The sequence below is a fragment of the Medicago sativa genome, chromosome 2 (assembly GCF_051527215.1).
Source record: "Medicago sativa cultivar Bolivia chromosome 2, Bolivia_mono, whole genome shotgun sequence".
NCBI classification, from domain to species: Eukaryota; Viridiplantae; Streptophyta; class Magnoliopsida; order Fabales; family Fabaceae; genus Medicago; species Medicago sativa.
The window spans coordinates 65,420,155-65,432,075 of NC_140750.1; the positions used below are offsets into that span (position 1 = coordinate 65,420,155).

The following is an 11,921-nucleotide window of genomic DNA, read 5'->3' on the forward strand; positions in this document are numbered from 1 at the left end:
AAATATAATTTTTTTTATTAATATTATTATTATTTTAAATTTTTTATTTTTAATTAAATTATAAAATTATTAACCTTTTCAGCAATTAAAACCTATTAGTCTACAATAGATTTTTGCATATTTAAATCTATGTTTATAATTTATAAACTACAATTGAAAAAAGATATTGCGTACAAAGTTTTTAAAATATCATGTTATATATAAAGGAGGGTTTAATCTCATTTGTCTACGAAGCTATTTAAACATATATTATTATATTATTTATTTAAATGTGTTTATACAAAATAGACTTTTAAACATGTTGATATGTCACATAGACTTTTGAAATGTCTGATACGTATCTAAAAAATAAACTTATGACAAACTATACGAGTTGACGTTGAAGACGTTGCTATGATCTTCTCCGCCTTCCGCTATTTCTATATAGATCTCTCTCTAGATTTATAACTTGAGAAAATGCAAAAAGATTCCCAAAAGTGGTGGTTTGAGCTCTATCTGCAAAGTGAAATACTCCCTCCGTTTCAAAATGAGTGTCGCTTTAGCCAAAAAAAATTGTTTCAAAATGAGTGTCGCTTTCAGTTTTCAATGCAATAATAACTTTTTCTTGTCAATTGTACCCTCCAATTAATACTCTGCACACTAATTCCAAAGTATTACTTTTAAAACTAACCAATAGTTAATAAGGATAATTTGGTAAAATAACCATTCTCTTTCTTTTAATCATTGCATTTCTTAATATGTGTGTAAACACCTAAAACGACACTCATTTTGAAACGGAGGGAGTAGATCATAGTAGCCATGATTGTAATCAAAACTTTGGTTATCTAATATTTAAAAGTAATTGGGGGAATTTCATATGATTATTTCAATCATTTTTAATAGATAAGTGTCATGAAATTTGGTTATCTAATCATTTTTAATAAAACTGCTTTTGTTGCCAAGTTCACTTTAACGCAAGCTTTTTTTGAAGAAATTTGGCTAAATTTTATCTTGTGTTTGGGACCGAATTTTCATCTCTTATGAAATTTTCATTTCTTATGAAAATTTGGAGTGAAAGAATTCTGCTTCATTCTAAGATAGAAGATATCTTAGGACTCATAAAATCTTACAAGGGATATACCTTTACAGTCCTCTAAAGGACCTAATAGGACGCAAAACCAAATTTTTTGGATTAAAGGTCTGCCGTTTTACAACTTATTGTCGAATTTGAATGTTAACTAAATTATTGGCTAATAGTTCTCAGAGTGATTATCTTTTTTCAAGCGATTACACTGAGGAAGGAACATTGTCCCTCTATTGTGAGTTTCTTAACTAATCTAAAGAGCGTTAAGTATGGTATTTTTTGTGTACAAGGTACTAAACTAAGAAATTCATAAATGAAAGATGACGACATAAAGATAAAGGGATAGAAATGCATAAACTAGCCTGTTTGATTGACTATGTGTGTGTCACAAAAAAATTACTAGTTCATTTATAGGCAAACATAAGTCTTAATAACCAAAATGACGTGACATACAGAAATTAGCCTTGATCAGCTATTTACACTGGTAATGCGTGAGTTCTCTCGTTGTGGGGGACATGCATGGTGCCCCACGTTTAGCTTGATATCTTCAGTTTTGCGGCATATTTTGTTGATATTATTCACATGTGCGCTAATTTCCTCATAACATGGATCCATGCTCATAGGTTTCTTCGGTTAATGGTGCTATAAAAATAGAGCACGAGTAAATTGTTTGATTTTCTAACTCCATTGAGTTTTGATTAAGTTTGATATCTTCACGATCTTCATAGACCTTAGTAGACTTGAGTAAGATTCAACTAACTCGTATTCGACTGTATTTGCACTCACAAAACCTTTCATCGGCTGAAGGAAACTCGTCTCGCCGTAAATCATTTTTTTGTTGATTTTAAATAACATGTAATTTATTTTTAGGTGTAAACGAATACCCCCACATTGCATTATTGGTTAACTATGATATGTGAAATGATGCGAGGTAAATAGTAATTAATGTGCAAGAATGGTGTCAACATTGCATCGTAAAACAAAAAAAAAAAAATAGTTGTTAGAAACCCTATACTTATTAAGTCTCGCATATTTTAGTACTTGGACGGTAATCATGACCTCCTCGAGTGATTTTAGTGATAGCTTTGTCTGGTCATCAGATAAACCATCTTTCAAAATAATCTTAATCAAATAGTGTGTGTTCCTCACTTTAACCATTTATCTTCTTTTCCTGAATATCCCTCATCTATAACTCAATCTTTCCTTATTTTCTTGGAATCTTTTGTCCTCCTTCATTTGGGAAATCTAACATACCAATATGTTGTGTCCTTCGTCTACAAGACCAAATACCAGGAGTCGAGTTATTTCGGTTGTCCAGTTAGGTACTCTTGATATTTTCTTTTGTTGTACAATTTTGTTTCTCTAACTCTTTTGTTTTGCAGGCAATAAGCTCAATAATTCAGAGAACGAGGGAGAGAAGAAACACGAAAGACAATCTTTGACTTAAAAAATAGGTCAAAGCACAACGAAATCCACAATTGGGAACCTTCTACTTCTGAACCATCTTGGAGTTATGTTGTGAAGGTAAGTCGTCTTCATGTTTAAGCCTCGAAATGTGAATTATTTTAATCCGCTAAAGAATTCTTATCTTATCTTTGTGCAAACACCAAGATAGTTTGATTCACCGTCTATGACCCCTCCTTTGTCGATATGTATCCTAGAAGGATAACTAGGGCGATATTTTGTTGAGGCTGATCTCCCAGTAGTAGTTTCTTCATCACTGCAAGCAAATCTTGATAAAATGGATGTGATGCTACAAGGAGACATCCCTATTGACATGGATAAAGTGACTGCCTTTAGGGTTTTACTATCTCAGCTAATGGCAACCGATGGGGTGTATTCCATTCTTCTGGGTTAGGCAATTGTAGGTGAGGAGACTATTCAAGATCAATCTTCTGGCTTTTTGTGTATATTTCTTTGAATCGGCTAGGTAGTCAGCATGTAGGTACCAACTATTTAGAACATTAATGGAATATTCATTCTATTCAATATTTTATGCTTATGTTCCTCTAAATACTTTCTATTTATGCTTATGTTGAGTTGTTTCCCAAACTTAAGATCTTCAATCTCAATTGATGAATTCCACAGATGAATTCCACACTAGATTACCTTCAACGAATCACGTAATCTTGACTCGTTTATTGGAGGCTTTGACCATCTTTTATTTTGAACTCTCAATATTGAGCACTCGATATTTTTATTAACCGTTTGGTTGGAACTGAATTCCCAATTTTATTTGATTCAAGCTTCGGGTTTGAATGATAATCATGAATAAATTGCAACTATTATCAATAAAAATGTGTTTAAGTTTAGGAAGGGGTGATTGTATAACTCTGGGATCCAGAAAAATTAAACAAAGTGAAAAATAATATAAAATTTCTATAATTACTAACTAATTACAACGAAAAATATAAACTAGATTTGCTTACTTTCTTTTATAGCAAGAAACAAGTTATGATGATGCAAAATGTAGTCTTAATAAACTAATCAATAATTATATGCAACTAGTATATACAATTATGTTAAGTTTTAACTACTTAATTAATGAAAAATCAAAAACCTGGAACTACTTAATTAATGTAAAATCAAAAACCTAGATGCAGGTGATGTACTAAAGCCTTAAATAATCATCAGTCTCAATATTGGGTTTTAAAAACTAATGTTCCTTGATCAAACTCATGTGGTTAAGCGAGTCATTTCCTGGCAGTGGTGCTCCGTGGTACCGGCGCAGTCGTGAATTTCTCACAATCCTTAACTCCAATTCTTTCAAACTCTTTGACAAGATTATTCACATGTCCAACTAAATCAGCCTTAAATTTATCTGAGCACTTTCCTTCACCCTCATCAACATCTTGAACCCCGCCCTTCGCCAAACAACCAACTTGAACACCTTCCATGTATGCTTTACATGACGCCAGAATATCATGTGCTCGGCTGTAGAAATGCCCTATAACAAGGTCTTCAAAATTCTGAAAACAAAAAATGACGTAAATCAGTTGCTTGAACTCCAAGAAAGAAAAAAGATTTTAAATACTTTGCAATGACGGTGTAAAAGAAAATACAAAAATCCAATCATATATCACCACATTGATATTTGTGTAGGTATTTAGAAAATAAAATTATAACATAATGCTACTGTGAAATATAATCAGATGTATGGTTAAGCAAAGATCTCTTCATTGTGTTAATATCCTTCAAGATCAAACGCCAAGGTTTCACAAGTGTGCTACTTTGATCCAAGACATCAAAGATCTTCATAAAGATTGGCATGTTTGCAACACTCACACCCTCGGAGAAAGAAATAGTAGTGCAGACTTTCTATCTAAGCTAGGAGCTTCTTCTAGCTCCGATATCATGGTCCATTCCTCCGGACTATAAGGGAACTTGGTTCCATAGATCTTAGTTTTTCTACCTTTTTCTTGGTTGTTTTTCTTTTTCATTAGCTTTATAACCAAAAAAATGTATGGTAATACTTCATTAAATTGAAAAAATTTATATTATATGAAGAAAAAAAAAACTAAGTGCTACAAGAATAACGTGGCAAAGCAAACTTAGCAGATATATAAAAGAAATGAACCAAGAGTAGAACCAAACCTTTGGAGGCTTTCTTATCGTATACATCATTGTCTTCAGCGATAGAGTGAATGTATTCTCATTATACTGCAGGGAACTCGCTTCACCACCCGGTTTGCCTTTCGAAGGTGCCCATCCAGGTTCATTGAAGTAAGGCTTTGCATTCAAGATTAGACCTTGTATGGAGACTAGAACCTGTAGCATTGTCGAAACACCTGGAGTCCATTTCTGATTCTTGCTGCCAGACCAGGTGTTAAGTAGACTGAGGCATACTTTGCCACAGCCATACAAATTAGGGTTGAGCCGAAGACCTCCAGAGTGGTAGTGGACTTGCTGCCATGAAAAAAATGGACCCGTTGTCGGAATTGAATTAAAAAGAGTGAACAAGAAAATAATGTCAGTCAGATAAAGTATCATCAACCACATACCGGGGGTACATTGGGATATTTAGGGGGAAAGTAAACATCAAAAAAGAAAAGACCGTCATGGTAAGGAGTCCCTTCTGCTCCAATAATCACAGCCCTCATGAGATCCATCCTTGATTCGAAGACTCTCACAAATATTGTATCTGATGAGCATTACAAAAAAGTCACAGATATGGTCAGGTTGAGCAATTTGCCAGAAACAGGTTTCACACTAAAGTGTTTACAATTTCTTGTTTCCAAACGTCTGAACAAATATACGGAGTGAACACAACCTATGGCACTATTCAATAAGGATGTATTGTAAGGAAAGCCAATACCCTTTCGATAAGACAGGAACTAGACCAACCATTTCAATAGCTATGAACGGGATTTGGTAGAAAAAATCAACTATGATCGGACATACGCATTAATAAAGTTCATCAGGTCCAAAAGTATATTGAATACTAAATGTGATATTACAAGCTATATAGTATCAGGAATACTAAACTCACCCGGCAAATGCTCCTCCAAAATTTTCCACTGTTCCTGGACTTTCTTAGCCCAACTCTTTGGATTCTGCTCATAAAAAGGTATTATGTAAATCCATATAATTAAGACTAGAACTAAACAAAGTATGTCTTTAAAATAATTTAAATAAACAAATAGAATAAAAACTAACCTGCTTCATGGAGGAATTATTTTTAATAAAGTAATGGTCTGAACTGTCTGCGACAGCGTCAAATTGCTTAAAACTTCGAAGTTTCTTCAGAGTTTCATTTTCAGGTTCATCGGTGATTGTCAAACCCGGGGGAACAACAGCTGCTCTATTACGTCCAGCTCTGGTAGATTTGAGAACACTGGTTTCACCAAGCACGTCCTCTTCAAGTGTCTTCCCCTTTTTACGTTTACGACTTATTTCACCAATTACCATTAAATCATCATCATCATTGTCGCCGCCGTCAATGTCAATCACATCATGGACAATGGACTACAAAAGTAACAAACAATGATCATTTGTTTGTAAAGAAAAAGATAAGAATTTCAGAAACAATTATAAAACAGAGATAAAAAAATAAAAAGGAACTTATGGTTATTAGCCCCTTATTTCGAAAAGTACCAGTAGCTTCATAACAACAAAGGAACCTCCTTAGACAGTCCTCTCTACTTCGAAAACCAAAACAAACCTCCTCAAACTGTAAAACTATACCTTAATTAGAGTTCATGCAACTAAAATTGCGGTCTAGTTCCTCTACAATTGTGGTCACACTCATAGTAGTTAATAGCGGATAGCGGCGCGTAGCGGCCGACCCCAAAAATGCTATAGCGGGATAGCGCATAGCGCTATGACCGCTATTTCATAAAAACAAAAACAACAAAAATAAGGAAACAGAGAGAGCAGAATAGAGTTTTATATGAACAAAACAGAGGATTGTTTGTACAAACTACAAACAGAAACAGAGAGAGCAGAATGGAGTTTGGAATCAATAATAACAAAGAAAACTAGAACAAAAAAGTAACAGGATAACAGAGTTTTGAGATTGTTAAACAAAAAAATAACAGGATAACAGAGCAAACACGACAAAGTAGAGGAAGATTTACAGCAGAGGTGAATAAGTTTTACAGAAAAGCAGAGGAAGATTTACAGAAATACCCTTATTTTTTTTTTAAACCAAGGACAATTTTGTATTTTCTCTTAAAATGAAATAGCGGTTCTAAACTGCAAAACCGCTACGAAGCGTTGCGCCGCTATCTCACACCGCAACGCTATGGCTTGTTGCGTAGTGCTCCGGCACCGCACCGCACCGCGCGGCCGCTATAGCGGCGCTATTGACCGCTATTGACTACTATGGTCACACTCACAGCCACGGTCCTTAATCAGGGTTGATTGTGACCGCGGCTGCATACATCAAAAACCTAATGTCGCAGCAACAATCACAGCCCTGATCAGTAAAAAAATATAACAACCTAAATTTAAACCATAAACAATATATCCAAAGGGTTATACCTCCTTTTGTTAGAAGTAAAAAAATAGCAAAACCACTATTCACTCAGTATATGAGAAATAACCAAAATTACAAATGTTGCAATCAGGACATTCTATTGGTAAACCGATTCTAGTACTAACAAAGCTCACATGAAGCAACAACAAAAATCAAAGGAGCAGTAACAATATGCATCAGCAAAGTTAATAACTTCAAAGCAGAAACTGGAAAATCAGGGGACATAAATAATGATCATGGATTAAAAGTGAAAACCCAGGTTAAGATTTTAATAAAAATCAAAACTTTAAAGCAGAAACTGGAAAGTCAGGGGGCATAAATAATGATCATGATTGAAAAGTGAAAACCCATGATTAAGATTTTAATAAAAATCAAAACTTTAAATAGAAAATTCAAACAATATAAGAAAGTACCTGTTTCTTCTGCTTTTTGAGTCGAGGAGGGTGTTGGTGAATTGGTGGAGGAATTTCAACGACATCAGGGTCCATGATGATCAAATCAAACCCTTTGAGAGGAAGAATTAGTTAGTGAGTGAGAAAAGTTTGAAGGTTTTGTTCGAGGTGTAAACACAGAAAGAAGAGAAAAGAGTGAAACGAAGAGACTAAAAAAATGGAAATAATATTTTTGATAGTACTAAAATAATATAAAAAACAAAAATATATTATCAGTAGTTTTTGTCAAAATATAAATAAATATGGACAATCATTCTAAATTAAATAGTCGGTCCCCATGAGCTTAGCTCATTTGGTAAGGGATAATGCACAATTTGTGCAGGGGCCGGGGTTCGAACCCCGGACACCCCACTTATTCATCTTTAAGGTGAATTTCTCTAGCCACTAGGCTACTTGACCAAAAAAAAATAATAATCAAATGTCAAAGTTTTCAATTTTCAATGTACTTTATTACACAAATTTTTATAAAAAGTGAGTACCATTTAAAGTTCTTAAATAATGCTTTAAGCCACTAGTTAACATGAGTAGTTGTAATGGTAAACCCCTAAAATGCCCGGCTCAATTATCTTGAGATCATTCAACAGCAAAACACATTCAAAATAATCCATTTGATCTTTGATATAAGAAAAAAATATATTTTTAAGATTCATTTGATAAATGGAGTATTTAGTTTCTAATATAGACTATATATATCATTTATGAAATGAATCTAAAAAGTTATCTTTCTTTTATAATAGAGACTAAAGTAATATGACATTAAGACTCAATAAACGAGTCAAATCCAAGTCCACTAAGGTGGTTCACCTCATCTTATCACATGGTGCAGCACATAATTTGGCCGCATGTAGGGATATCAATGGATACCCATGGATACGGATAGTATGATACCCATCTCCGTCCCGTTGGATAAATATGATACACGTGTCTGCCCTGTATCCTCGTGGGTACCTACTATGCGGGTACCTACGGTTATTGAGGTATCCATGGGTATTCAATGGTACCCACTGATTTTTTAATTTATTTATTTTTTGGTACAAATAATAACTTTTTTTAATTACCAAAAAATTTCAACTTTTAAACATTCATTCAAAATTTCATAAATCATACATAATCCATAGAAAATTCATGATTCTTATATAATCCATAGGATATGTTTTATAATGTGAATGAAGTGGAAACGGTGAACTTAATAAGATGAATTAAAAAAATTAAAAATAAAAATAGGTTATTAATGAGGAATCTTAGATGGGCGGTAAAATTTCCTTCAATAAGGTAACAACTTTAAGTAATAAAATAAGATATATAAAGATATTTTAGTAATTTACTTAATTTATTATCGGGTATGGGTACCCGTGGGTATGAATACAATCAAATTTGTATTTGTATCCATATATTAATGGGTAGTCAAATACCCGTTTATTATGCCCGTGGATACCCGTTTGGCTACTCGCACCGTGCTCGTGATGGATTTTACCAACGGATATCCGTGAGCATGGGTATTTTTGCCACCCCTAGCCGCATGCACCACCTTAAGATACATGTTGAATCAAAACGACATATGGCACAGAAAAACAATCTTCTGCGGGGTTTGTGGAACCACCTCGTTCCAACCTCGGAGATAAATAGAGAGATGGCACATTCCACCGCCTTAAACATGGCCAACTTCTAAATAACTATCAAGTCGTTCATGTTTACAAGGACCACATCATAACCTCATAAGGTATGGTTCATAACCTCATAAGGACCACATCATAACCTCATTCCACCTCAATCACATATTGACTTGGGCTTCAGGATATATTTTGCAGAAATATCCCCTTCCTCTACGACCAAAGACGAAGATTCCGACCAAACACCATTGTCCAAGGACCCTTGTTCTAGTTGTCCATCATCTAAAGATCTCATATCAAGTTGATTCTATTCTATCTACCGTAAAATTTGGTAACTATTTTTTTTTTTGTTAGTTTAAATGTGTTTATAATATTTTATCTAATTGTTGATTTACTTTTTTAACTTTTGTTTTGTGAAATACAATTTTAATGATAAATATTTGTCTCATGTTTTTTATTTTTATATTTAGTTATACAAAATATTTGTCTTATATTATATGTCAATGACAAAAGTTTTCATAATATTTCGATGTGCAAAAGAAATCTTTGCTAAAAAAATCATTAAAAAAATTTCTCTTGTGTTTATTTTATATTTATCTCCGATAAATATTTATTTTGTATTTTTTATATTTATCAGTAATGAAGATTTTTCTCGTGGTTTATATATTTTTATATATTTATCCGTAACTAAAATGTTGTTCAATGTTTTTTAATATTATCAATGACAAATACTTAGCTGCAATTTTATTTTAATATTTAGATTTGAAAAAAAATTATCTCATGTTTAGTTTTGTATATTTATCAGTAATAAAAGTTTGGATAAAAAATAATAGGAAGAAAACAAAAATAGTGATAAAAATGATGATATTTGATATTGAAGAATAGAGGAAGAGGAAAAGATGGTGGAAAGAATAATCTAGAGAGTAGACATGGCAACAAAACATATACATGCAGGTATCCCTCCGTACCAAACTCAATTTGACAAGTTTTTCCAGCTTTGACTGAGTTTAGGTATGTGTTTAGGTTTATCTCGATTTCAAAATACAGGTACTAGACGAGTAACGGGGACATAGGTACTCATCCGAAACCCATACCCAAACCCGTCTCAAATATAGAAAATCAATTTACTACCCCTTTTATATAAATAGAAACTTAAATCATAAATTATTTCTTTCGTACAGTCATAGTCTCAGTCTGTTAGACGACACTCACTTTTCTGATCTCTCTCTCTTCTCCTTCATCTCACATCATCGGTCTCTCTCTTCACCATCACCATAGTGATCGATCGTCATTATCTCTTTTCTGGGTACCCTTTGGCCAGAGTACTATAGTGTCATCCCTATATCCGCGTTTATAAAAAATCTACGCACTTGAACCCATACCCTCATGGGCAACTAAGCACATTACCTGCGCTCATTACCCGCACTTCAACAACAAAAAGACAATAAATAACAAAAAAAAATATCACAACTTAATTAAAATATGATCGAAAATCTTTTAAATCAACTTATAAAATATTACACATCGTACTATTTAGTAAAATAAAAAGGATCTAAAATATAAAAAACAAGTGCATGTTACAATAAATTTCAAAGGCTTGGAATTAATTAACCAATTTTAATAAAAAGGATCTAAAATATAAAAAACAAGTGAATAAATTTTAAAGGCTTGGAATTAATTAACCAATTTTAATATTACATAAGATTATAGTTATAGTATATATAATGTGCGGGCGTGGGGCGGGCTGGGCACAAGAGAGTCTGTACCCGTGCTCATTCTTGTACAAATTTGCATGTAATTACCCAAGCTCATATCAATACCCAACAATGCGGGTATTTATCCGCCCATCGTGGGTATTTTTGCGGGTACCCATTATATTGGGGCCAATTGTCATCCCTATATTACAACAATGCATCCGGGGTTGAAAAATATGCACAATGGTGATAGGGTGGGGATACCTGAACCCGTCAGGAATAGATATGAAATTCGATTTCTCATCCCGTTGGGTATGGGCACGGTAACGGGTAAGTATATCAGAGTATGTATGGGGACAGGGAAGGTAAAATTTGTCCCCACCCCGCCCTCATTTTCAGACCTACTAGAGAGAATAAAAAGAAGAATATGTGAAAATTTGAGAGAGAGAGAGAGAGAGAGAGAGAGAGAGAGAGAGAGAGATATGAGAGAGAGAAATTTGGGAAGAGATGAGACTCACATTTGGGAAGTTGTTTTATTTTTTTATTTGAATTAGGAAGAGAGAGGAAGAGAAGTAGTGAGATAATGAGAAATAAATGCAAGAGAAAGAAAGAAAAAGAAACGGCTAACGAGAGGTTTGCAGAATGCACTTTTTTTTATATACAGAATGAACTTTCTAATAACACAATCTAACCATCACTGTCAAGATTTAAAGAAAAGACAATAATAAGTTTTTGCTGATTATTAAAAAAATATAGTTAGAGAATAGACATTTAAAATCAAAAATATTAAATAATAGAGCAGGGAAAAATATGCAGCCATTATATGCACCTTCCGGTCATTATTATAAGCAAAAATTCACATTTGAGATTCATTCAATTAATGATGTATATAGTCTTTATTATAGACCACATACATCATTTAATGAATGAAACTAGAATGTTGATTTTTGCTTATAATAGTGACCGGAGGGTGTACAATTATGTAAGTTTTTAACTAACTGTTCAAAACAAAACTTGAATGCAGTATTGCAGTTGATGTAATAAGCCTTTAGTAATCACTTTCAAACTCAAAATTGGGTTTTGAAAAAAAAAGTTCCTTGATCAACCAATCACTTTCGGCGGGTG

General features: G+C 33.3%; 1 protein-coding gene across 1 annotated transcript; it reads right to left on the minus strand.

Annotated features, from left to right (window-relative positions):
- Window positions 1–3,472: 3,472 nt before the first annotated feature.
- Window positions 3,473–7,629, minus strand: LOC146949753 (putative ubiquitin-conjugating enzyme E2 38). Its single transcript, XM_085745680.1, has 6 exons — window positions 7,454–7,629; window positions 5,720–6,028; window positions 5,553–5,616; window positions 5,065–5,204; window positions 4,658–4,969; window positions 3,473–4,032 (listed from the first exon to the last, which is right to left on the minus strand). The coding sequence occupies exons 1-6, from the start codon at window positions 7,526–7,528 to the stop codon at window positions 3,757–3,759; spliced, it is 1,176 nt and encodes a 391-aa protein (XP_085601806.1). The 5' UTR covers window positions 7,529–7,629; the 3' UTR covers window positions 3,473–3,756.
- Between the last annotated feature and the right edge of the window lie 4,292 nt (window positions 7,630–11,921).

What these genes read in the sequence shown, in the direction of transcription:
- LOC146949753 (XM_085745680.1), bottom strand. Translation starts at nt 7,528, where the DNA reads ATGGACCCTGATGTCGTTGAAATTCCTCCACCAATTCACCAACACCCT. An exon ending in TCAAAAAGCAGAAGAAACAG is followed by an intron (nt 6,029 to 7,453) that starts GTACTTTCTTAT and finishes TTACTTTTGTAG; the next exon opens with TCCATTGTCCATGATGTGAT. An exon ending in TTTGGAGGAGCATTTGCCGG is followed by an intron (nt 5,205 to 5,552) that starts GTGAGTTTAGTA and finishes AATGCTCATCAG; the next exon opens with ATACAATATTTGTGAGAGTC.